General features: G+C 45.4%; 1 protein-coding gene across 1 annotated transcript in view; it reads right to left on the minus strand.

Annotated features, from left to right (window-relative positions):
* The window catches only part of LOC125464900 (receptor-type tyrosine-protein phosphatase U-like), a 321,742-nt gene that overhangs the window by 246,322 nt on the left and 49,519 nt on the right, over positions 1 to 25,901 (minus strand). Inside the window, exon 2 of the mRNA XM_059654370.1 lies at positions 4,752 to 4,871. Coding sequence (XP_059510353.1) covers positions 4,752 to 4,871 — 120 coding nt within the window. The remainder of the gene's footprint in view (positions 1 to 4,751; positions 4,872 to 25,901) is intronic.

Genomic DNA, 25,901 nt, shown 5'->3' on the forward strand with positions numbered 1-25,901 from the left:
CAAGGTCCCTAATGGGAGACTGATAAAGATGGTAAACCCACATGGGATCTAGAGTGACCTGGCAAGTTGGATCCAAAATTAGCTTAGTGGCAGGAGACTGAGGGTGGTAGAAGGCTGTTTGTGTGACTGGAGGCTGGTGTCAGATGACATACCACAGGATCTGTGCTAGGTCTCTTGTTGTTTATGATTGTATGTAAGCAATCTAGTCAAAAATGTGGGCAAGGGGTGGTACATGGTGGGCACGAAGATTGGCCAGGTGGTGACAGTGAGGGAGAAGGTGTTAGGTTACGAGGGGATATAGATGGATTGATCACATGGCCTGATCAGTGGCAGATGGACTATAACCTATAGGAGGGGTGTTTTGAAACTAAATGGATTCAGAAAAGATTTACAACGATGTTGCCAAGGTTGAAGGGTTTGAGCTATCGGGAGAGGCTGAACAGCCTGTGGTTATTTTCCCTGGAGCAGAGGCTGTGGGGTGATGGTATAGAGGTTTATAAAATCATCAGGTAAACAGGAATGGTCTTTTCCCCAAGGTTGGTGAGTCCAAAGCTCGAAAGCATAGGTTTAAGGTGAAAGGGGAAAGATATAAAAGGAACCTAACTGGCAACTTTTTCACATAGAGGGAGGTGTGTGTATGGAATTAGCTGCCAGAGGAAGTGATGGAGGCTGGTACAACTACAAAATTTAAAAGGCATCCTCTTGGATATATGAATAGGAAGCAGTTAAACTGAAATGGACCAAATGCTGGCAAATAGGACTAGCTTTATGTACAATATCTGGTTGGCATGAACAAGTTGGACCAAAGAGTTTATTTCTGTGCAGTACATCTATATAGCTCTACAACTCTAAGTGTGAGATATTGCAATTTGGAAGAAGTAACAAGATAAGGGAATATTCAGTGAATGGCAAGACATGAGGGATCTCATAAAACAGAGGGATTTTGGGGTGCTTGTCCACAGATCCCTGGAACCAACATGATAATCATAAAGGTATAGAGGACACTTGTCTTTATCAGTCAAGGCACAGATTAAAAAGGTCAGGGAGGTTGTGTGGGAGTTGTGCAGGACTTAAGGTTTGGTCACAGCTGGTGTGCCATGTGTGGCTCTGTTCAGAACATTATAAGAAGGGTGGAATTGCACTGGAAGGGTAGAGAGGAGATTCATCTTGCTCAGCATCTTACCCATGAAGGCAGCCTGGATAAATTGGATAAACAGTTCTGAGGAAGAGTCACCGGACCCAAAACATTAATTCTGTTTTCTCCTTCACAGATGCTGCCAGACCTGCTGAGCTTTTCCAGCAACGTTGTTTTTGTTCTGGATAAACTTGAGTTGTTTTCTTTAGAGAAGAGATAGTTGAAGGGGCATCAGATCAGAGAATCCCTAGAGTGTGGAAGAAGGCCATTTGGCTCATCAAGTTCATAGCAACCCTCCAAACAGCATCCCACCAAGACACACCCCTTCATTGTAACTATGCATTTCCCACGTGGTTAATTCATCTACCTGCACATTTTGGGCAATATAGCGTGACCAATCCACCTAACCTGCAGATCTTTGGATTGTGGGAGGAAACCAGCGCACCCGGAGGAAACACACGGAAATGTGGACGGAATGTGCAAACTTCATACAGTCACCCAAGGCTGGAATCAAACACAGGTCCCTAGCATTGTGAGGCAGCAGTGCTAACCACTGAGCTACCATGCCAACTAGAAGTATAAAACCTGTGTCCCTGATACTGTGAGGCAGCAATGATAACCACTGAGTCACTGTGCCACCCCTGATAGAGATGTATAAGATAATATTGAGCATGGACAGGGTGGATAGAAAGCAGCTGTTCTCCTAGTTGAAGGGCCAACAGCTGGGGGTATATTTTTTAAGGCGTATTTTTAAGCAGCTTTACAGGGACTTAAAGAATGGATTTTTTTTCTCACAGAAGTAGTAGTGGTCTGAAATGCAGATCCTGGGACACAGATGAGCACTGGCTATGGGCCTTATGCTACAAAGTGGGATTAGTGTAGATTTAATGTATTTTCACAGTACAGACTCAATGGACCAATGAGTCTCTTCTGTGTTGTATGATTTGATCTACAGCTAAGTTGAAGGCAGTCCTAAGGAGTGAAGCAATTTTGTTGCTTTTGATTTCCCAAGTCGTTTCAAAATGGCAATTGATTCTTGTGACTTGGGGTAAAATATCATCTTGTTACATGATGAGTCATGTTTAAAGAAGCCAGTGAAATAATCCTCCAAGGAAGTAGACTAGTATCAGAAGTAGCACTTCTTTCACCATAGAAAAAGAAACTTTGGGATCGTCGTTGGCTCTTTGAAATTTGAAATCTTTACAAGGTTACAAGGAAATGCTAACTTACAATAATCTTCATTGTAAAGCTTAATATTCAAAATGAGACCATCCAGACGGAGGCTTTCATTGCAACCACTTAATTATTGATAGTGTTGGAAAAAAATAACACCATTGCCATGCATTGTCCCAAGTGTAATGTGTTGGAATGAGTTTAAGGAATGCTATGATGGTCTCAGGTTGTAAAAGAGAGGAGGAAAAATGAATGATTGTAAGTCTTGAGTTTTGTGCATCTCATTTTCTCTGAAACATCTTTTGAAAAACAGTATCTTTCAGTTTATCCCTAATTTTTATCTGTGGATTTAAATGGAAAAATAACTGCTTTGAAAGACAAGGATTGCTGGAGGATTGCAGTATGTTTTGAAAGCGAGTAACCTGACATAGGAACATAAGAAATAGAAGCAGGTGTCAGCGGTTGCAGGGGAAGTGATACACAACCGCAGGAAGTGCTACACTTGCCCCCACACCTCCTCCCTCGTCCCCATCCCAGGCCCCAGGATGACCTTCCACATCAAGCAGATGTTCACCTGCACATCTGCCAATGTGGTATATTGTATCCATTGCACCCGGTGTGGCTTCCTCTACATTGGGGAAACCAAGCGGAGGCTTGGGGACCGCTTTGCAGAACACCTCCGCTCGGTTCGCAACAAACAACTGCACCTCCCAGTCGCAAACCATTTCAACTCCCCTTCCATTCCTCAGACGACATGTCCATCATGGGCCTCCTGCAGTACCACAATGATGCCTCCCGAAGGTTGCAGAAACAGCAACTCATATTCCGCTTGGGAACCCTGCAGCCCAACGGCATCAATGTGGACTTCACAAGCTTCAAAATCTCCCCTTCCCCCACTGCATCCCAAAACCAGCACAGGTCTTCGCCTCCTCCCCCCACTGCATCACAAAACCAGCCCAGCTTGTCCCCTCCCCCCACTACATCCCAAAACCAGCCCAGCCTGTCTCTGCTTCCCTAACCTGTTCTTCCTCTCACCCGTCCCTTCCTCCCACCTCAAGCCGCACCTCCATTTTCCACCTACCACCTCATCCTGCCTCCTTGACCTGTCCATCTTCTCTGGACTGACCTATCCCCTCCCTACCTCCTCACCTATACTCTCCTCTCTACCCATCTTGTTTTCTCTCCATCTTCGGTCCGCCTCCCCTCTCTCCCTATTTATTCCACTTCCCTCTCCCCATTCCCCTCTCTGATGAAGGGTCTAGGCCCGAAATGTCAGCTTTTGTGCTCCTGAGATGCTGCTTGGCCTGCTGTGTTCATCCAGCTCCACACTTTGTTATCTTGGATTCTCCAGCATCTGCAGTTCCCATTATCTCTTAAGCCTGAAGAAAGACAGTTTATTTTTCCTTCAGCAGCTGCTGTAAGCTGTGACTTTTAACTAAAAGTACAAAAATTAATTAATGACATTTTAATGGTATGAACCAACCCCTCCACCTCCTATAAGCCAGTGAAAACATCTGGAGAGGCAGTGCTCTAATCAGCATCAGAACCATCTCTACAAATACTGTTCCCAGTTTTCACCTGTCCGTCACACCCATGTATTTTTTTCATGTCTCTGTGTAAGATGGAGTTAACAATGGGATTAGTATTTTAAATGTATGGTTATGTGCAAATAGTCCACAAATATTAACCTACAGATATTTACCTTTACCTAATAGTAATTCTTGGTAAATACAGAAACCTGGTCAACCTAGTTCTAAAACAGATAAATCAGGAAATTTTGCACACTTCTATGGATTTTTAACTTTCATGACAACCCCAGGAATCGTGCGGCTTGATTTCCAGCCCACTCCCCCAGTGAGATGTGACATATGAGTTAGGGGCATTGCTAGCCAGGCAAATATTTACTATTCATTTCTAATTGTCGTTGAAAAGATAGCAGTGACCTAAACTTATAGTCTCCATTGTTCACAGTTACAGTTGTCTGATACCTGCAAAATAAACTGCGTGAATACCACACAACAGAATTCAGCACTGTAGCAGAGATGTTCTTTGAAATATCAGTATCCCATAAATTCACGGATCGTGTGTTTCAATAGCATCAGCTTTAATTATTTAATGTACACTTAACTGACTCATTATGGATTTTTTCTTCTACTGTTTAGATAACTAAAAAAATCTACAGCAAGCAGTCCTACTGCTTGCGTAGCAACATCACCCATAGAAGAGATAACATATGTACCTATAATTTCCAAACTGCAATTTGTTTAAACATACACCTCCAGTTTTCTGATTTGCTGCCTTGATAAAATGATAATTTAAGTTAGTCACAAAGGGACAGCCTTGATCACAATGCATTTCCAAGGTGATTTTATGGCTTTGGCAACCGTATATTTCCATAATCTATGCCGTGGAAATAGACGGGAAGAAAATAGAAGCAACTGACCTTGAAGGAGGTCTGACGTCTGTCCAGATGGATTTTGGATTTCAACATGCTGCCAGTCAAAGTCATCATCAGTGCCTTGGAAATAGTCACACGCATTATCCTCACCAAAAGTGCACATTTCTGTGGATAATAAAAGAGACAGTTTAGTTTTCCCATGGAATTTTCCAAGGTCTACTCAACTCAGCAAACTGAGTCAGCAAGAAGCCAAAAGGAAAGGGAAGTGCAAACTCTTCAAAGATAATCTGATAACTGTGCCCAGATGACCATTATCACCTGCAAACACACCTGTGGGGGGGGGGGGGGGAGGATTTCATCACAGGGACCATCACTGCAAGTTTTAATTCGCATTTGCTGACCCCACACACACATAACATTAGCAGATGTTCACAGTTAATGATAGTGGTATTGTCAATAGATCAGTAATCAAGAGACCTGCATTCAAATCCCACTATGCAAGTTGGAATTTGATTTCAATGAAAACCTGATATTAAATTTTAATAATGTTCATGACACCACAGTTGATTGTCATTAAAAAACCATTTGGCTCACTATCATTCTTTAGGGAAGGAAATGGCCGTCCTTACCTGGTCTGGCCTACATGTGACTCCAGACCCAGTGTAATGTGACTAGCTCTGAATGGTACTGTAAGCTATTCATTTGCATCAACCACTAAAATGTCTTCAAAAAGAAATGAAACTAGATGGATCACCCAGGATTGACTAAGGGACTGGAAACAACAGCACACTTAAGCTTGTTAACTCTTCAAAGCCCTCTATATCAATATCTGGGGCGTAGTGCCAAAACTGAGAGCGCTGACTCATAAACTAGACAAGATACAATGTCCTCACCAACAGGATAAACCCAGTAGAGGTGATGACACAGTTGTGTGTAATCATAGAATCTCATTTAGCACATCACCAGGTATGCCTAAAAATGAGCATTAACCTGCTCACTACTTGCATACCTAACAGTATACATAGCATGTGATATATATGGCTAAGCAATCCACAATCAATAGATTAGAACTACTCTCAGAACTGGTCATGCCGCATTCAGGTGTGGACTTCTAATAAGTACACTGGAGGAGGCAGCTCCACAAATATGCCCATCCTCAGTGATGGGAAGACCCTAGCATAACAGTGCAAAAGTTAAAGCTGAAGCGTTTGTAAAGATCAACCAGAAGAGCCAAGAAGATAATACAGCTCTGTCAGCTCCAGAGGTCTTTAGCATCACAGATGCCAGTCTTCGGCTGATATGATTCACTCCACATGACATCAACAAAATCTATGGGCCCTGAAAATATTCCATCAACAGTGCTGAGATCCAATACCCAGAAGGGTACAGCCCTAGCCAAACTGTTCTAATATAGCTACAAGAAGTGCATCCACCTGTCAATGAGGAAAATTGCCTACGTATGTTTTGTACACAAAAAGCAGAGTAAATCCATCACAGCCAGCTGCCAACCTATCAGTCCACTCTCAATCACAGCAAAATGATAAAAGTTGTCATCAACAGTGCCATACAGTGGCTCTTTCTTAGCAAGAACTCCTCACTGACCATTCACTGTTTAAAAGAGCAAGTGCTGATTCCAGGAGAGTGAACCTCCTGGAGTCTAGACATGGAGCTTTGATGTTTACAATTGCCAGTGTGACATGAATTGGATGAGTATTAATCTTTATTCAATTTAATTTTAAAAATTTGGTTTCGTTGGTTGGTAAGTAACTGCTAATTTGAATACCTATTCTAAATTGCTTTAGGGTTAAAAGTAAATAGGAGAAACATCTTACAGATTAAAAAGCTAAAGGCCAGTAGAAAATTCAAAAAACATACTAAATAAAAAGACATGCAATATCAGATGATGTGTTATACCTGCATGATATGCAAACTGGTTGAACCCACTGTGGTTCATAGTATTCACGTCTGCAGCAAGCATTGATTGCTTGAGGAACTCTGGCTCAGATACTGTTACACATCAGGGAAAGAGAGTGTGACCTAGATACTGTGTTTCAGGAGAAAGTCACACCCCTTAAATTGACAACAAGCGGTCAGGGATTAAAGGCGGTGTGGTAGATAAAGAAGTCCAGGAGGTAGTGCTACAGGAGTCTCAACCCTTGGCCCTGTCTAACTGTTTGGAGATTCTTGCTTTCTACGTGAACAAGAGCAGAAACTGTAGAGAGTACGAGCAAGCTCATCATAGCACCAGGCTGCTGGGGAGCCATTCAAGTGGCGGGAGAACAGATAAATGTAGTCATGCTCATGGATGCTATAGTTAGTGGAATAGACACTGTTCTCCGTGGACAGGATCGAGCATCCCAAAACCTGTTTAAGGATTTGTCATCTGGACTGCAGAGGAACTTAGAATGGGAGGGGAAAGATCCAGCTGTTGTAGTCCATGTGGTTACCAATGATATAGTTAGAAAGAGGAAAGAGTTTCTGCTGAGGGAATGTGAGCAGCTAGGGGTTAAATTAAAAAGCAGGACCGATAAAGGCAATAATCTCTGCAGATAAAAATGCGTGGAGCTGGATGAACACAGCAGGCCAAGCAGCATCCTAGGAGCACAAAAACTGACGTTTCAGGCCTCGACCCTTCATCAGAAAAGGGGGATGGGGAGAGGAGTCTGAAATAAATAGGGAGAGAGGGGGAGGCGGATTGAAGATGGATAGAGGAGAAGATAGGTGGAGAGGAGAGTATGGGTGGGGAGGTAGGGAGGGGATAGGTCAGTCCGGAGAGGACGGACAGGTCAAGGGGGCAGGATGAGGTTAGTAGGTAGGAAATGGAGGTGCGGTTTGAGGTGGGAGGAGGGGATAGGTGAGAGGAAGAACAGATTAGGCAGGTGGGAATGAGCTGGGCTGGTTTTGGGATGCAGTGGGGGGAGGGGATTTCACCAGTTTCAAAATCTCCCCTCCTGCCATTGCATCCTAAAACCAGCCCAGCTTGTCTTCACCTCCCTAATCGGTTCTTTCTCTCACCTATCCCTTCCGCCCACCTCAAGCCGCACCTCCATTTCCTACCTACTAACCTCTTCCCACCCACTTGACCTGTCCATCCTCCCCGGACTGACCTATCCCCTCCCTACCTCCCCACCTATACTCTCCTCTCCACCTATCTTCTCCTTCGTCCATCTTCAGTACGCCACCCCCTCTCTCCCTATTTATTTCAGAATCGTCTTCCCATCGCCCTTTTCTGATGAAGAGTCTAGGCCCAAAATGTCAGCTTTTGTGCTCCTAGGATGCTGCTTGGCCTGCTGTGTTCATCCAGCTCCACACTTTTTATCTCGGATTCTCCAGCATCTGCAGTTCCCATTATCTCTGATATCAATAATCTTTGCAGTACTGACAGAAGGAATTCTTAAGGGCTTGTCCACTGAGTTCATATTGGATAGAACTAAGAAATAAAAAGGAGAGATCACTTTGATAATATTGTACTTTACGTCCCCCCAGTGGTCAGCAGGAGATTAAGGAGCAAATATGCAAGGAGATTGCAGATAGCTGCAAGAATAACAGGGTTGAAATGGTTGGGGTTTTTCACTTTCCGAACATTGATTGGGACTGCCATCCTGTTCAGGGCTTGGATGGAGAAAAAATGGGTTAAATGTGTTCAGGAAGAATTTCTCATGCAGTCTGTAGATGGCCCAAGCAGAGAAGAGGCAAAACTTGACTTCCGCTTGCCAAGGCAAATGACCAAAGTGTTAGTCGGAGAGCACTTTTGAACCTGTGACCATAATTCCAATAGTTTTTAAATAGCTATGGAAAAAGGATAAGTCTGTTCCACAAGTTAAAGTTCTAAATTTAGGCAAGGCCAATTTTGATGGTCTTAGACAGGAACTTTCAAAAGTTGATTGGCTCTTTGCAGATAAAGGGACGTCTGGTAAGTGGTACACTGTCGAAAGTGAGTTAATGAGGGTTCAGGGCCAGCATATTCCTGTTAGAGTAAAGATTAAGGCTGGCAGGTGTAGAGAACCCTGGTGATCAAAATTATTGAGGCCCTAGTCAAGAAAAAGAAGGAGGCATATGATATATATAGGCAGCTGGGATCAAGTGAACTCCTTAAGAAGTAAGATAATAAAATGTGAGGCTGGATGAACACAGCAGGCCCAGCAGCATCTCAGGAGCACAAAAGCTGATGTTTCGGGCCTAGATCCTTCAGCAGAGAGGGGGATGGGGTGAGGGTTATGGAATAAATAGGGAGAGAGGGGGAGGTGGACCGAAGATGGAGAGAAAAGAAGATAGGTGGAGAGGAGAGTATAGGTGGGGAGGTAAGGAGGGGATAGGTCAGTCCAGGGAAGACGGACAGGTCAAGGAGGTGGGATGAGGTTAGTAGGTAGGAGATGGAGGTGCGGCTTGGGGTGGAAGGGATGGGTGAGAGGAAGAACAGGTTAGGGAGGCAGAGACAGGTTGGACTGGTTTTGGGATGCAGTGGGTGGAGGGGAAGAGCTGGGCTGGTTGTGTGGTGCAGTGGGGGGAGGTGACGAACTGGGCTGGTTTTGGGATGCGGTGGGGGAAGGGGAGATTTTGAAGCTGGTGAAGTCCACATTGATACCATTGGGCTGCAGGGTTCCCAAGCGGAATATGAGTTGCTGTTCCTGCAACCTTCGGGTGGCATCATTGTGGCACTGCAGGAGGCCCATGATGGACATCTCATCTAAAGAATGGGAGGGGGAGTGGAAATGGTTTGCGACTGAGAGGTGCAGTTGTTTATTGCGAACCGAGCGGAGGTGTTCTGCAAAGCGGTCCCCAAGCCTCCGCTTGGTTCCCCAATGTAGAGGAAGCCGCACCGGGTACAGTGGATGCAGTATACCACATTGGCAGATGTGCAGGTGATCCTCTGCATAATATGAAATGTCATCTTGGGGCCTGGGATAGGGGTGAGGGAGGAGGTGTGGGGGCAAGTGTAGCATTTCCTGCGGTTGCAGGGGAAGGTGCCGGGTATGGTGGGGTTGGAGGGCAGTGTGGAGCGAACAAGGGAGTCACGGAGAGAGTGGTCTCTCCGGAAAGCAGACAGGGGTGGGGATGGAAAAATGTCTTGGGTGGTGGGGTCGGATTGTAGATGGCAGAAGTGTCGGAGGATGATGCGTTGTATCCGGAGGTTGGTGGGGTGGTGTGTGAGAACGAGGGGGATCCTCTTTGGGCGGTTGTGGCGGGGGCGGGGGTGTGAGGGATGTGTTGCGGGAAATGCGGGAGACGCGGTCAAGGGCGTTTTCGACCACTGTGGGGGGAAGGTTGCGGTCCTTGAAGAACTTGGACATCTGGGATGTGAGGGAGTGGAATGCCTCATCGTGGGAGCAGATGCGGCGGAGGCGGAGGAATTGGGAATAGGGGATGGAATTTTTGCAGGAGGGTGGGTGGGAGGAGGTGTACTCTAGGTAGCTGTGGGAGTCGGTGGGCTTGAAATGGACATCAGTTACAAGCTGGTTGCCTGAGATGGAGACTGAGAGATCCAGGAAGGTGAGGAAGGTGATGTGCTGGAGATGGCCCAGGTGAACTGAAGGTTGGGGTGGAAGGTGTTGGTGAAGTGGATGAACTGTTCGAGGTCCTCTGGGGAGCAAGAGGCGGCGCCAATACAGTCATCAATGTAACAGAGGAAGAGGTGGGGTTTGGGGCCTGTGTAGGTGCGGAAGAGGGACTGTTCCACGTAACCTACAAAGAGGCAGGCATAGCTGGGGCCCATGCGGGTGCCCATGGCCACCCCCTTAGTCTGAGGGAAGTGGGAGTAATCAAAAGAGAAGTTGTTGAGGGTGAGGACGAGTTCGGCTCGGTGGTTGAGGTTGTCAGTAGAGGGGGACTGGTCGGGCCTGCGGGACAGGAAGAAGCGGAGGGCCTTGAGGCCATCTGCATGCAGAATGCAGGTGTATAGGGACTGGACGTCCATGGTGAAAATGAGGTGTTAGGGGCCAGGGAATTGGAAGTCCTGGAGGAGGTGGAGGGCATGGGTGGTGTCACGGACGTAGGTGGGGAGTTCCTGGACCAAAGGGGAGAAAATGGAGTCCAGATAGGTGGAAATGAGTTCAGTGGGGCAGGAGCAGGCTGAGACGATGGGTCGACCAGGGCAGGCAGGTTTGTGGATTTTGGGAAGGAGATAGAAACGGGCCGTGCGGGGTTGGGGAACAATGAGGTTGGAGGCTGTGGGTGGGAGGTCCCCTGAGGTGATGAGGTCATGAATGGTGTTGGAGATGATTGTTTGGTGCTCGGGTGTGGGGTCATGATCGAGGGGGCGGTAGGAGGTGGTGTCGGAGAGTTGGCATCTGGCCTAGGCAATGTAGAGGTCAGTGCGCCATACTACCACTGCGCCACCCTTGTCTGCGGGTTTGATGGTGAGGTTGGGGTTGGAGCGGAGGGAGCGGAGGGCTGCCCGTTCTGCGGGGGAGAGGTTGGAGTGGGTGAGAGGGGTGGAGAGGTTGAGGCGGTTAATGTCTCGACGGCAGTTAGAGATGAAGAGCTCGAGGGAGGGTAGGAGGCCTGGGGGTGGTGTCCAGGAGGAGGACTTGTGTTGGAAGCGGGTGAAGGGGTCAGTGGAGGGAGGGTTAGGTTCCCAGTTGAAGAAGTAGGCGTGGAGGCGAAGGCAGCGGAAAAACTGTTCTATGTCCAATCGTGACTGGTATTCGTTGATGTGTGGTTGTAGGGGGACAAAGGTGAGCCCCTTACTAAGGGCTGACAAAGAGGGTGTAAGAGTACATTTAAGGGAGAAATCAACATGGCTAAAACAGGACACAAGATAGCTCTGGCAGATTAGGTAAGGGAGAATCTGAAGAGATTCTACAATACATGAAAGACAAATGAGGAATTAGAATGATTATAGCGCCTCTTAAAAATCAACAAGCTTTTCTATATAGAGTGACAAGACATGGGTGAGATCCTCTTTGAATATTTCTCGTCAGTATTTATCATCAAGAAAGGCATTGATGGAACTTGGCAACTTGGGAAATTAAATAGTGACATCTTGAAGAGTATCCACATTACACAAAAGGAAGTGTTTGAAGTCTTAAAATGCATTAAGGTATATAAATCCCCAGGACTTTGTGAGAAGCTAGGGAAGAAACTGTGGGGCACCTAGCAGAAATATTTGTGTCATTGACAACCATGGTTGCTCAAAGATTGGAGAATGAGTAATGTTGTGCCATTATTTAAGAAAGGCTGCAGGGAAATGCTTGGGAACACAGACTAGTGAGCCTCTTACATCAGGAGTCTAGGGTGGAGAGTGCTACATCCATCAGTCCCATGTAACCAGCAACTCAATAAATTTACTGGGTGTCAGATCACATACACATTCTGTGGTCTAGAGGAAATGGTGTTTCACATTTATGTTGATTGTTTTTGCAGCTCCTTTTTACTTTTTTCAACAGGCACCCAGTGCTGGGAGGGGTGAACAAATCTAGGAAAATACTTGAAGCTTTGCTCCTGGGCTTGGTCAAAATGTCTATTAACGGGTCCAAGGAGAGAACCGAGAAAGGGCTCTGGTTCTGACTGTCTGCCCCTTTTTGTGGTTACGTCCTCCTGTGCTCAGGTGTCCCTGGAGCGGGAACATGCAGTACTCATCAGTACTGTGAAGGCCTTTCATGATTGATGTGTGCCGCAGGGCCTGGAAGGCATCATCAGTTTGAGTAATGATATTTTGATTTAATAGTGCAAGGTTCCATTCAACTTTTTAAGTTCTCGGATTTGTGCCCAGAAAAGGGCTGCTTTACTTTCCTTTTGTATTGATTTTTTGACCCCGTTAAAGGAGGCTTTTGTTTAAACCCCATACCGTCCCTGTCAATAAGACCATAAGACCATAAGACGTAGGAGTGGAAGTAAGGCCATTCGGCCCATCAAGTCCACTCCGCCATTTAAATCATGGCTGATGGGCATTTCAACTCCACTTCCCTGCACTCTCCCCGTAGCCCTTGATTCCTTCTGAGATCAAGAATTTGTCGATCTCTGCCTTGAAGGCATCCAACATCCCGGCCTCCACTGCACTCCGTGGCAGTGAATTCCACACGCCCACCACTCTCTGGCTGAAGAAATGTTGTCTCATTTCAGTTTTAAATTTACCCCCTCTAATTTTAAGGCTGTGCCCACAGGACCTAGTCTCCCCGCCTAACAGAAACAACTTCCTAGTGTCCACCCCTTCTTAGCCATACATTATCTTCTAAGTTTCTATTAGATCTCCCCACAACCTTCTAAACTCTAATGAGTACAATCCCAGGATCTTTAGCCATTCATCATACATTAAACCTACCATTCCAGGGATCATCCGTGTGAATCTCTGCTGGACACGCTGTTGGGCTAGTATGTCCTTCCTGAGGTGTGGGGCCCAAAATTGGACACAGTATTCTAAATGGAGCCTAACTGGAGTTTTATAAAGCCTCAGAAGCACATCGCTGCTTTTATATTCCAACCTTCTTGAGATAAATGACAACATTACATTCGCTTTCTTAATCATGGACTCTATCTGCAAGTTAACCTTTAGAAAATCCTGGACCAACACTCCCAGATCCCTTTGTACTTCTGCTTTATGAATTTTCTCACCATTTAGAAAATAGCCCATGCCCGTATTCTTTTTTCCAAAGTGCAAAATCTCACATTGAATTTCATCAGCCATTTCCTGGACCGCTCTCCTAAACCATCTAAATCTTTCTGCAGCTTCCCCACCTCCTCAGTAAACCTGCCTGTCCACCTATTTTTGTATCATTGGCAAACTTTGCCAGAATGCCCCCGGTCCCTTCATTCAGATCATTAATATACAAGGTGAACAGCTGCGGTCCCAACACTGAACCCTGCAAGACACCACTCGTCACCGGTTGCCATTCCAAAGAAGAGCCTTTTATCCCAACTCTCCGCCTTCTGTCAGACAGCCAATCCTCAATCCAAGCCAGTAGCTCATCTCAAACACCATGGGCCCTCACCTTGCTCAGCAGCCTCCCGTGAGGCACCGTATCAAAGGTCTTTTGGAAGTCTAGATAGATAACATCTACTGAGTTTCCCTGGTCTAACATACTTGTTACCTCTTCAAAGAATTCTAACAGGTTTGTTAGGCACGACCTCCCCTTACTAAATCCATGCTGACTTGTTCTAATCTGACCCTGCACTTCCAGGAATTTAGAAATCTCATCCTTGACAATGGATTCTAGAATTTTACCAACTACCGAGGTTAGGCTAATCGGCCTATAATTTTCCATCTTTTGCCTTGATCCTTTCTTAAACAAGGGGGTTACAACAGCAATTTTACAATCATCTGGGACTTTCCCTGACTCCAGTGACTTTTGAAAGATCACGACCAAAACCTCCACTGTTTCCTCAGCCATCTCCCTCAGAACTCAAGGATGTAGCCCATTGAGGCCCGGAGATTTATCAATTTTTAGTACTTTTAGCTTTTCTAGCACTTTCTCTTTTGTAATGCCTACCATACTCAACTCTGTCCCCTGACTCTCCCTAATTGTTGGCATACTACTCATGTCTTCCACTGTGAAGACTGACGCAAAGTACTTAATAAGTTTTTCAGCCATTTCCTTATCTCCCATCACTAGCCTTCCAGCATCAATTTGGAGCGGCCCAATATCTACTTCTGCCTCTCGTCTGTTTCTTATGTATTGAAAGAAGCTTTTACTATCATTTCTAATATTACTAGCTAGCCTACCTTCATATTTGATCTTCTCCTTCCTTATTGCTCTCTTTGTTATCCTCTGTTTGTTTTTGTAGCCTTCCCAATCTTCTGATTTCCCATTGCTCTTGGCCACTTTATAGGCTGTCTCTTTCTCTTTGATATATTTCCTGACTTCCTTTGTCAGCCATGGCTGTCTAATCCCACCCCAGATCATCTTTCTTTTCTTTGGGATGAACCTCTGTACTGTGTCCTCAATTACACCCAGAAACTACTGCCATTGTTGCTCCCCTGTCTTCCCGGCTAGGTTCTGCTTCCAGTCAATTTTCTCTCATGCCCCTGTAATTACCTTTATTTAACTGTAACACCACTACATCCAATTTTGCCCTCTCTATTTCAAACTGCAGACTGAACTCTACCATATTATGATCGCTGCCTCCTAAGTGTTCCCTTACTTTAAGGTCTTTTATAAAGTCTGGCTCATTACATAGCACTAAGTCCTAAATAGCCTGCTCCCTTGTGGGCTCCATCACAAGCTGTTCCAAAAAGCCATCCTGTAAACATTCCATGAATTCCCTTTCTTTGGATCCACCAGCAACATTATTCACCCAATCCACCTGCATATTGAAATCCCCCGTGATCACCATGACCTTGCCTTTCAGGCATGCCCTATCTATTTCTCAGTGCATCTTGTGTCCCCGGTGCTGATCACTGTTAGGTCTGTACATAACTCCCATTATAGTTTTTTTGCCTTTGTGGTTCCTCAACTCCACCCACACAGACTCGACATCCTCTGACCCTATGTCATTCAGTGCCATAGACGTAATTTCATTCTTAACTAACAAGGCAACCCCACCCCCTCTGCCCACCGCCCTGTCTTTTCGATATGTTGTGAATCCTTGGATGTTTAACTGCCAGTCCTGAACTCCCTGCAACCGTGTCTCTGTGAAGTCTACCACATCATAATCATCCAAGAGGATTTGTGCTGTTAATTCATCTACTTTGTTGCAAATACTACGAGCATTTAGATAAAGTCCCTTAATGCTAGCTTTCTTATCATTATTAGAGAGATTGGAAATCTTAAGATGTCTTGAGGTATCCTTTCTTTTTGCTGTATTCCTAGTCTGCCTCGAGCTTAAACCCACCTGCACACAAGCTATCCTGTTGCTTATCTTTCCAGTTAACTCCATACTCCCTGCCTCTTTCACTTTCCCTTTCCCCCGACTCAGAAGTTTCAAGTCCTACTGACCACCCTATTTATCCTTTTCACTAGAACACTGGTTCCAGATCGGTTCAGGTGGAGACTGTCCCAACGGTACAGATCCCCCCAGTTCCAAAACTGATGCCAATGCCCCATGAAATGGAATCCCTCTTTCCCACATCAATCCCTTAGCCATGTGTTTACTTCCCCAACTTTCTTTTCCCTATTGCAATTAGCATGGAGATTATGACCCTTGAGGACCTGTACTTCAATTTCTTTCCTCGTGCTTGATGATCCCTGAACAGGTCCTCTACCCGAGCTTTGCCTATGTTGTTAGTCCCAACATGGACCACAACAACTGGCTCCTCCCCCTCCTGCTCCAATATCCTTTCAAGCCAGTTGGAGATGTCCCACACCCTGGCACCGGGCAGGCAACACACCATGCGGGACTCCCAATCCGGCTTGCATAGGATACTATCTGTCCCCCTAATTATAGAATCCCCTACAACAACTACCTGTCTTTTTGCTCCCCCCTCTTGAATGGCCTTCTGCACCATGGTGCCGTAGTCAGCTGGCTCATCCTGTCCACAGTCCTTTTCCTCATCGATACAGGGAGCAAGAATCTCGTACCTGTTGGTCAAGGGCTGAGGCTCCCGCACTCCTGAACTCTGAGTCCCCCTACCTGCCTCACTTACAGTCACACCTTGTCCCTGAACACTTTCTGAATTTGAGTTATTTAATCTACCGGGTGTGACTGTCTCCTGAAACAAAGTGTCCAGGTAACTCTCCCCCTCCCGGATGTGCCGCAGAGTTTGAAGCGCAGATTCCAGATCATTTACTCTGATCCGGAGTTCTTCCAGCAACCAACACCTGCTGCAGATGTGGTCGCTGCCGTTCACAATGGGATCAGCCAGCTCCCACATTATACAGCTACAGCACATCACCTGTCCAGCCATTACTACTTATTTAGTTAACTTTTACAGTTTATGTATTAAATGCTTTCTAGTACTTCTCCACAACACCCTTTTTCAATTAAGCAATTAAACTTTTAATCAATACACAATACCCAAGGATGTAAATTGAAAAGCCTTACCTTAACAACACACAAGAGTCCTTTTCGGTTACGGCTCCCACTCTTTCTGCTGCTGGAGCAGGAATGGAGGGCTCCGCCGGTCAAGGTGGGTATTTGCTAAACTTTAAAACAGAGACTCACCCATCTGTAGGCCTCTGATCGACACTCCCGCTCTTTCTGCTGCAAGTCTGTGGACTTTTAATTAGGTTAGAGGAGGAGGAGGGCGGAGGGAGGCCTAACTGTGTAGGGCCTGGGGCTTCGAGGTAAGTGCTGAAATAACAATCACTTACTTTCCCAACTGCCTCTCTGCTCCGACTTCACTTTCGCCCAGCTCCCGCTGCTCTCTGCTGTGTCATGTTTCTCTATTTCATCAATATTCTGTGTCCCCCTGCCCCTGTCAGACTAGTTTAAACTCCTCCCAATAGCACTACCAAAGCCACCTGCTAGGACATTGGTCTTAATGTGGTTTGGATGTAGACCGTCCATTTGTACATATCTCATCTTCCCCAAAAACGGTCCCAGTGATCTAAGGGTATAGAACCCTCCCTCTTGCACCAACTCTTGAGCTTTGCATTCAGCTGTCTTATTTTCCTACTTCTATCTTGCTAGGATACGACCATTGAAATCCTGTTTTTAAATCCACTGCCTGACTTCCTCAATTCTTAATGCAAAACCTCATTCCTCACTTTTACCATATTGTTAGTACCAACATGTGTCATGACCATTATCCTCCTCTTTTAGGACACCCTGCAGCCGTTAATTAACATCTCTGACCCTGGCATCAGGAAGGCAACACACCATTCTGGATCCATGTCTTCTGCCGCAGAAATTCCTGTTTGCTCCCTTGACTAAAGAATTCCCTAACACTATTGCACTTCCTTTCTTCTTCCTCATCAAAATTCCCCCCACCACAGTCCAAGCAGAAGGATGGCTAGTACTGCTGCCAGGGCCTCCCCAAGTTTGATTCCACCCTTGGGTGACTGTCTGTGTGGAGTTTGCGCATTCTCTCCGTGTCTGCATGTGATTCTTGCAGATGCTCTGGTTTCTTCCCACAGTCCAAAGATGCTCAGGTTAGGTGGATTCGCCATGCTAAGTTGCCCATAGTGTCCATGAATGTGCAGACTAGGTGGGTTAGCAAAGGGAAATGCAGGGATAGGCTGAGAGAGTTGGGTCTAGGTATGATGCTCTTTGTAAGGTTCGTGTGGATTCGATAGGCTGAATGGCCTGTGTACACACTGTAGGGATTCTATGACTGCACTCTTCCACGATACTAGCACCCTCATGAGCTTTCAAAATGGAATACTCTTTATTAAGTAGGACCCCAGGGGATTCCTGCATTACCTGCCTGGTCCCTCGACTATCTGGTAGTCACCCATTCCCTTCTATCTTCTCGTTCTTTGAGCTGCGGCGTGACCACCTCTCTAAACATGCTATCCATGTGACTGTCAGCCACACACCAAAGTGTCTCCAGCCATTGCTCAATCTCTGAAACCCAAAGCTCCAGCTTCTGCAGCTGGGAGCATTTGGTGAACATGCGCTTCACCCAGGATAGTGGTAGCATCCGCCACTTCCCGCATATGGCAAGCTACATACTTTGCTCAGCTGTTGTCTCTTGACATGTTTTAAATTTACAATTAATGCTTTAGACTAGAACCAGTCTAGATACAGATTATATATTTTATTTTTCCCAATAAATAATACTTTTTTTAGCTTCACATATATGAACACACTCCCTAATATCAATTATTTATCAACCAATCAATTTAATGCTTTCCTGTGACATCACTCAATTTTGTTTTTAAACTCAGCTCATTGTTTGAAGAGGAGTTATCTGTGCTGCAAATGTGAGTTTATATTAGCTGTGGGTGATTGTACTACTTTTCAATTTTATGAAAAACCTCTTTTGTTGTGCTTTTGGTTGTCTTTCAGCCCCATGCTCTTGATATTTCTGCTTCTGGTGCAGAGGCTTGCATGCAAGGCAGGGGATTTCTCTTAAGTCTTTTACTAGGCCTGGCCAAAGTGGCAACTAACTAGTCCTGACAGTGGACTGTGCAGGGGATCAGAGTTGACAGCTGCCTGCCCCCTTGCATAGCTATGTTCATGTTTGAATGTCCCTGAAGAGAAACCGCATAGTGACACCAATAGTTTTGATGCCTTTAGAGAGGTTTGGAGTGCCTTAACTCTCCTTTCTTCCAATTCCATTTTCATTTACGTCACATCCCCTTCTCCCTACCTTTTTAAATATTAATGCATTGTCCATCATGGCTCTGCATGTAAATTGGATGATTGGAAACATTGGTGATTTACTGGTGATGGTTAATTAGTGAAAATTGCCACAGATGATATAGTGATGAAAATGGCCATTCAGCTATGTGTAACAAGACTTCTGGATCTAAAACAAACAGAGACTAGGATCAGGAGGTAATAGCCTATTGCTATTATCATTAGACTATTAATCCAGACACTCAGTTAACATTCTGGGGTGGGAGCCCTCTTGTGGTAGTGTCCCTGCTGCTGGACCAAGAGACCAGTGTTCAAGTCCCATCTGTTCGAGGTGTGTAACAACATCTCTGAACAAGTTGATTAAGAAAAATTGCTTAATGAAGTTCAAATCCTGCTGCAACAGTCAATGGAATTTGAATTAAATAAGCATCAGGAATTAAGAATCTTGTGATAACAATGAAACCTCTGCCACTTGTTGGAAAAACCACCTGGTTCACTAATGCCCCTCAGGGAAGGAAACTGACATCTTCACTTAGTCTGGTCTATGTATGTGACAGAGCTATAAGAATGTGATTGACTTTCTGGCCCTCTGATATGGCTCAGCAAGTAGCTCAGACAACAAAGTGTGGAGCTGGATGAGTGCAGCAGGCCAAGCAACATCTTAGAAGCACAAAAGCTGATGCTTCTGGGCTAGACCCTTTGTCAGAAAAGGGGACAGGGAGAGGAATCTGAAATAAATAGGGAGAGACAGGGAGGTGGATTGAAGATGAATGGAGGAGAGTATAGGTGGGGAGGTCGGGAGAGGATAGGTCAGTCTGGGGAGGACTGGGGGTGGGATGAGGTTAGTAGGTAGGAAATGGAGGTGTGGCTTGAGGTGGGAGGAGGGGATAGGTGAGAAGAAGAACAGGTTAGGGAGGTAGGGGTGAGCTGTGCTGGTTTTGGGATGCAGTGGGGGTGGGGGGTAGATTTTGAAGCTGGTGAAATCCACATTGATACCATTGGGCTGCAGGGTTCCCAAGTGGAATATGTGTTGCTGTTCCTGCAACTATGCGTGGCATCGTTGTGGCACTGCATGAAGACCAGGATGGACGTGTCATCTAAGGAATGGGAGGGAGAGTTAAAATGGTTTGTGACCAGTGATTCTACGCCAGAACTGATAATAGCTGGGTGGGCAGGGGAGCAGAGGAGAGCCTGGGGAGGGGTGGGTAGGTAGGGAAGGGGAGGGGGAGTGAGAGAACAAACACCATCCAAGGAAGAGTTGTGAAGAGGTCGCCTCCATCACAATGAGAAGATGCTTTCAAAGGATCTGGTGCTCAACAGAAGAGAGAGCATCAGAGAACATTGGTGGGAAGTGACTGAGGATTCTGGGAGGATTTTGGATTTTCCTCTTTAAGCCGAAAAGTATCATGAGTGGCTGGATTTAGTTTTCTCTCTCTTCTGTCTAACCTGTCATCTATTTTCTAATGGTCTGTGTCCATGTGCTCCCTACCCATCCATGTATCTGTCCAAATATATCTTAAAAGACGCTAACATGTCTGCGTCTACCACCTCCGCTGGCAACGCGTTCCAGGCACCCACCACCCTCTGTGTAAAGAACTTTCCACGCATATCTCCCTTAAACTTTCCTCCTCTCACTTTGAACTCATGACCCCAGTAATTGAGTTCCCCCACTCTGGGGGGAAAAAGCTTTTTGCTATCCACCCTGTCTATACCCTCATAATTTTGTAGACCTCAATCAGGTCCCCCCTCAATCTCCGTCTTTCTAATGAAAATAATCCTAGTCTATTCAACCTCTCTTCATAGCTAGCACCCTCCTTACCAGGCAACATCCTGGTGAACCTCCTCTGTACCCTCTCCAGAGGCCCGAAACATCAGCTTTTGTGCTCCTGAGATGCTGCTTGGCCTGCTGTGTTCATCTAGCTTCACGCTTTTTGTTATCTTAAAATAGCTGAATATGAGAAGGCAATTGAACAGTTGAGTTACAGTTGAAAGTGAGGAGAAACAAAGAATAGCCCTAGCAAAGGAAAGGGAGAGCACAAATTTGAACTTGGTGTTGATGATGTAGTGACATTTGACTGAATAATGACAAATAAAAGTAAAAGGTAGGGGCAGTGATTGGAGAAACTAAGGAGAGAATATTGATCCTTCAGGGGCCCCAAGACTGTCTGTGAGGAACCAAAAGAGAGGTGAAATATTAAATGAGTGTTTCGTACCAGTGTTTACAGTGAGAACGTCATAGGATCTAAGGAACTCGGGGAAAGAAATAATGATATTTTAAAGTATCCCTGTTATGGAAGAGGAGGCGCTGGAGGTCTTAACGCATAAAGGTGGATAAATCCCTGGTACGTGGAGTATCCCAGAACTTTGTGGGAAGCTACGGAAGTGATTGTTGGGCCATTGCTGTGATGTCTATCATTTAGAGCCAAAAGTGAGGTGCCAGAACAAAGGTTTGGTTACTATGGTGCAATTATTTAAGAAAGGTGGTAATAAAGCTATAGATTTGTGAGCCTGATATCAATAGTAGGTAAATTGTTGGAAGAGAAACTGAAGGCTAGGATTTGCGTGCATTGGAAAGGCAAAGATTGATTAGGTTTAGTCAACATGGCTTTGCATGGAAAAAGTGTCTCAACAAATATTGAGTGATATTTATTGTTTGTTTTTTTTTTGAAGATGTGACAAAGAAGATTGAAGACTTCAGCAAAGCACTTGATGAGGCTCCACGTGGAAGACTGGTAAACAAGGTTAGATCAGATGGAATCCAGGAAGAGCTAGCCAGTTGGATCCAAAATTGGCTTGATGTTAGGAGTCTGTGATGGGAGAGGTTTTTTCAGATGGGAGGCCTGTCACCAGTGGTGTGCCTCAAGGATCAGTGCTAGGTCCATTACCTTTTGTCGTCATTATAGAAATGATTTTTGATCTGAACATAAGAGGAAATGAAAGTGAGTTGCAGATGACAGCAAAATTGGTACTGAAGTAGACAGTGAAAAAAGGTTATTTGAGTACAGAGGGGCTTTCATCAGATGGTCCAATCTGCTGAGGAGCGGCATATGGAGTTTAATTTAGATAAACGTTAGGTGCTGTATTTTGATAAGGCAAATCAGGGCAGGACTTGTATGGTTAATGGGGCTCTAGGGAGTGGTGCCAAACACAGTCCTAGGATTGCATGTGCACAGATCCTTGAAAGTAGAGTCACAGAAAGACAGTGGTGAAAGTGGTATTTGGCACACTTGCCTTCATTGGCATGTGCATGAAGTGTAGGAGTTGGGATGTCATGTGGCAGCTGTACAGAACATTGGCGAGGCCTAGAATATTGCAACCAGTTCTGGTCTCCCTGCTATAGGAATGATATTAAACCTGAAAGGGTTCAGAAAAGATTTACAAGGATTTTGCTGGGAGGGTTTGAGCTATAGGAAGAGTTTGTGAATAGACTGGAGCTATTTTCCCTGATGAGTCGGGCTGAGGGGTGACCTTTTTGTAAAGATTTATAAAATCATGAGGGCCATGGATAGGGTCAATAATCGGACCTCTTTCCTAGGGTAGGAGAGCCTAAATCTAGGGGGCATAGGTTTAAGGCGAGAGGGGTAAGAGGACCACTAGGGCTGAGTGGTTAGCACTGCTGCCTTAGTGCTGGGGGTCCAGATTCAATTCCACCCTTGGGTGACTGTGTGGAGTTTACACATTCTCCCTGTCTCTGTGTGGTTTCGTTCCACAGCCCAAAGAAGGGCAGATTAGGTGGATTATGCAGGCTAGGTGAATTAGCTATGGAAAATGCAGGGTTTTGGGGATGGTGTGGGGGTTTATGGTGGGTCTGGGTAAGATCCTCTTCAGAGGGTCAGTGCACCTCACTGGGAATTCTGATTCTATGACCAGCTTCTTAAAAGTAAGAATCGGTGAGGCAACATTCAGAGACAACATTACTGGGCTGTGTCAAATGTTAAGAACAGATTTAAATAGAAGTTGAGATAACAAATATGAAGCTGGATGGACACAGCAGGCCAAGCAGCATCTCAGGAGCACAAAAGCTGACAAAATCTAGACCCTTCTCTAGGCCTGAAATGTCAGCTTTTGTGCTCCTGAGATGCTGCTTGGCCTGCTGCGTCCATCCAGCTTCACACTTTGTTATCTTGGATTCTCCAGCATCTGCAGTTCCCATTATCACTAAATAGAAGTTGAGTTGGCTAGACAGCAGTTAAAAGTAGCATAGCATGGTGATTAAACAGGAAGCAGACAAGAAATCAAATTCATAGTTTTGCTGGAAGAGATAATGTGTTAATATTACTCCCAATGGTAGGTGTACCTGAAAGATGAGGTTTAACAGGTCTTATCAAAACAAAAGGAAATTGAGTAAGGTGAATTATTTGATGAGTTCACCAGATAAAAGGAAAAGTGTCATGTGAATATGTTCAAACAGTATTTTGATAGGGAATTAAAACAAAGGAAAATGTGGTACTTGAAACAACTTGAAATGAGAACCAAATCCAGATTCAAGATGGCAGCACAGAAGCAGGGCTGAGCCTGGGGCATGTCTGCCCTGGTATGCTTTCTCTTTTCCATTTCTTTCTGTTCTCTAAAGCCTGGAGAGTGGCAGGTGAATGAGGAGCCCTCCAGCACCAGTGGCAGTAAAGCAGGACCAGTTGGACATGGCTGCACCCCAGCTTGGGGAGTGAGGGTCCCAGGCTAACTGCCTGGGACTCGTCAGCTGAGCTGAGGCTCCAAGTCCACAGCTAAGCCCAGGTGCCTGATGGAGTGGTAGTGTCAATAAAAGGGATGGTGGAGCCAGGACCAATGACTAGCAGTGGTGTCTGGAGGAGTGTCAGATGGGGAACAGGAGGTAACCTACGAATCTCCTGCCCATGTCTCCAGCTCAGACACAGCAGTCGCAATTGTGGCAGCAGTGGAGGCTAGTGCTAAACCAAATCACAAAATGTTCTTCACACGAAAGATTAATGAAGGTTTGAGTGGGACCCATATGGAACAAGTAAGGGGGAGTGCTCACTGAGGATATGGCAGAGTTACCAAATGAATATTTCGCTTCTGCTTCTACCAAATTAGAAGATGGTGACAGTGGCCCATTTGAAAACATGGATGTTGAGCAACTGAACAGAATAGTGAAATATAAAGAGGAGATGCTACAAATGCTGGCAGCACTCCAAGTAGAAAAGCCAACGGGCCCTGATGGGATACATCAAAGGTTGCTGAGTGTGTTAAGGGAGCAAATTGCAGAGTCATAAATAGTAATTTTCCAGCCTTCTCTGAACACTAATAGCCCCAGGGTACTGGAGGATTGCATGCGTGACACCATTGTTTCAGGAAAGGGGCAGTGAATAGGTGGTGGAGACTGGTACAACTAGAACCTTTCAGAGGCCTCTGAATGGGCATATGAATATGAAGGGTTTAGATGAATATGGGCCAAATGCTGGCAAATGAGACTTGATTAATTCAGGGTGTCTGGTTGGCATAAATGAGTTGGACCTAAAGGTCTGTTTCCATGCTGTGCATCTCTGACTCTGATACCCCAAGAAACTACAGAACTCACCGTGACATCAATAGTGGGGAAAATTGAGGCCATAATATGGGATATGGTAAATATACAGTTTGAGAAAACTAATTAGATAGTGAACATGACCTGCCCTTAACAAAGTTATGTATGACAAATTTGACCGAGTTCTTTGAGGTCACAGAAGCTGTGGATGTTGTATATTTGTACTTTCAGAAAGCATTTATCTGGGGTGATGGCAGGTTGTTTAGCAAATTAAAATTTTTGGGATTGATGGTCCTTGGCAACATTGATTAGAAGATGGGGAAACGGAGGTAGGTATAGAATGGGGTTAAAATTGATTCGGAGATAATAGAAACTGCCACTGCTGGAGAATCTGAGATAACCTATTCACCTGTGTGTCTGCTAATGTGGTACGCCATATCAGTTGTTCCCCTTGTGGCCTCCTCTACATCAGGGAAACCAAGCAGAGTTTTGGATACTGTTTTGTGCAGTGCCTACGCTTGGTTCATGACAAACGACTGCACTTCACAGTCATGAACCACTTTAACTCCCCCTCCCACTCCTTGGACAACATGTCCATCCTGGGCCGCCTCCAGTAGGCAACAATGCCACCTGAAGGTTGTAGGAACAGCACCTCATTTTTCGCTTGGGAACCCTGAAGTCCAATGGTATCAAATGTGGACTTCACAAGCTTCAAAATCTCTATGTTCCCGACCTCATCCCAAAACCAGCCCAGCTCGTCCCCGTCTACCTGACCTGTCTGTCTTCTCTCCCCACCACCTGCTCCCCCACCTCAAACCCCACCCCCATCTCCTTGACTTGTCAGTCTTTCCTTGACTGACCAACACCCATCCTAACTCCCCACCTACACTCACCTTTACTGGCTCCATCTCTACCTCCTTGATCGGTCTGTCTCTTCTCTACCTATCGCTCCTTTATCCATCTTCTATCTGCCGCTTCACCCACACCCCACTTTATTTCAGAAACCCCTTCCCCATTTCTGAAGAAGAGTCCAGGCCCGAAACGTCAGCTTTCCTGCTCCTCTGATGCTGCTGGGCCTGCTTTGCTCATTCCACTCTACACATTGTTGTTCTTAGGTAGAGAATGGTATTTCTTGGATTAGAGACAAGTTTGAAAATAGTATTCCGTAGGGATCAGTGTTGGGATCCTTGCTTTTTCTGATTTATATAGACAAGTTGGAGATGGATATGGAGGATCTAATCTCTAAATTTGTAAATTTTAATTATAAGGATGATGCAGAGCGACTTGAGGGATAAGTCAATGGGCAGACACTTGGCAGATGAATTTCAATTCAGAGAAATGAGGTAAAGCATTTTGACAGAACAAACATGAAGACACCATATAGGCTCAGTGGTACAACTTGTGAGTAAAGGAGCAGAGGAACCTGGGGGTACACATGCATTATTCTCTGAAGGTGGTCAGGCAAGCTAAGAAGGCTATTTAGACTACATGGTCCTATTAGAGGCAGAGAATATAAGAAGCAAGGAAGTGATGCTACGCCTCTACAAATCATTGCTCAGACTATGTTTGGAGTATTGCATTGATTTCTGGGAACC

The sequence above is a fragment of the Stegostoma tigrinum genome, chromosome 24, assembly GCF_030684315.1.
Source record: "Stegostoma tigrinum isolate sSteTig4 chromosome 24, sSteTig4.hap1, whole genome shotgun sequence".
Lineage (NCBI taxonomy): Eukaryota > Metazoa > Chordata > Chondrichthyes > Orectolobiformes > Stegostomatidae > Stegostoma > Stegostoma tigrinum.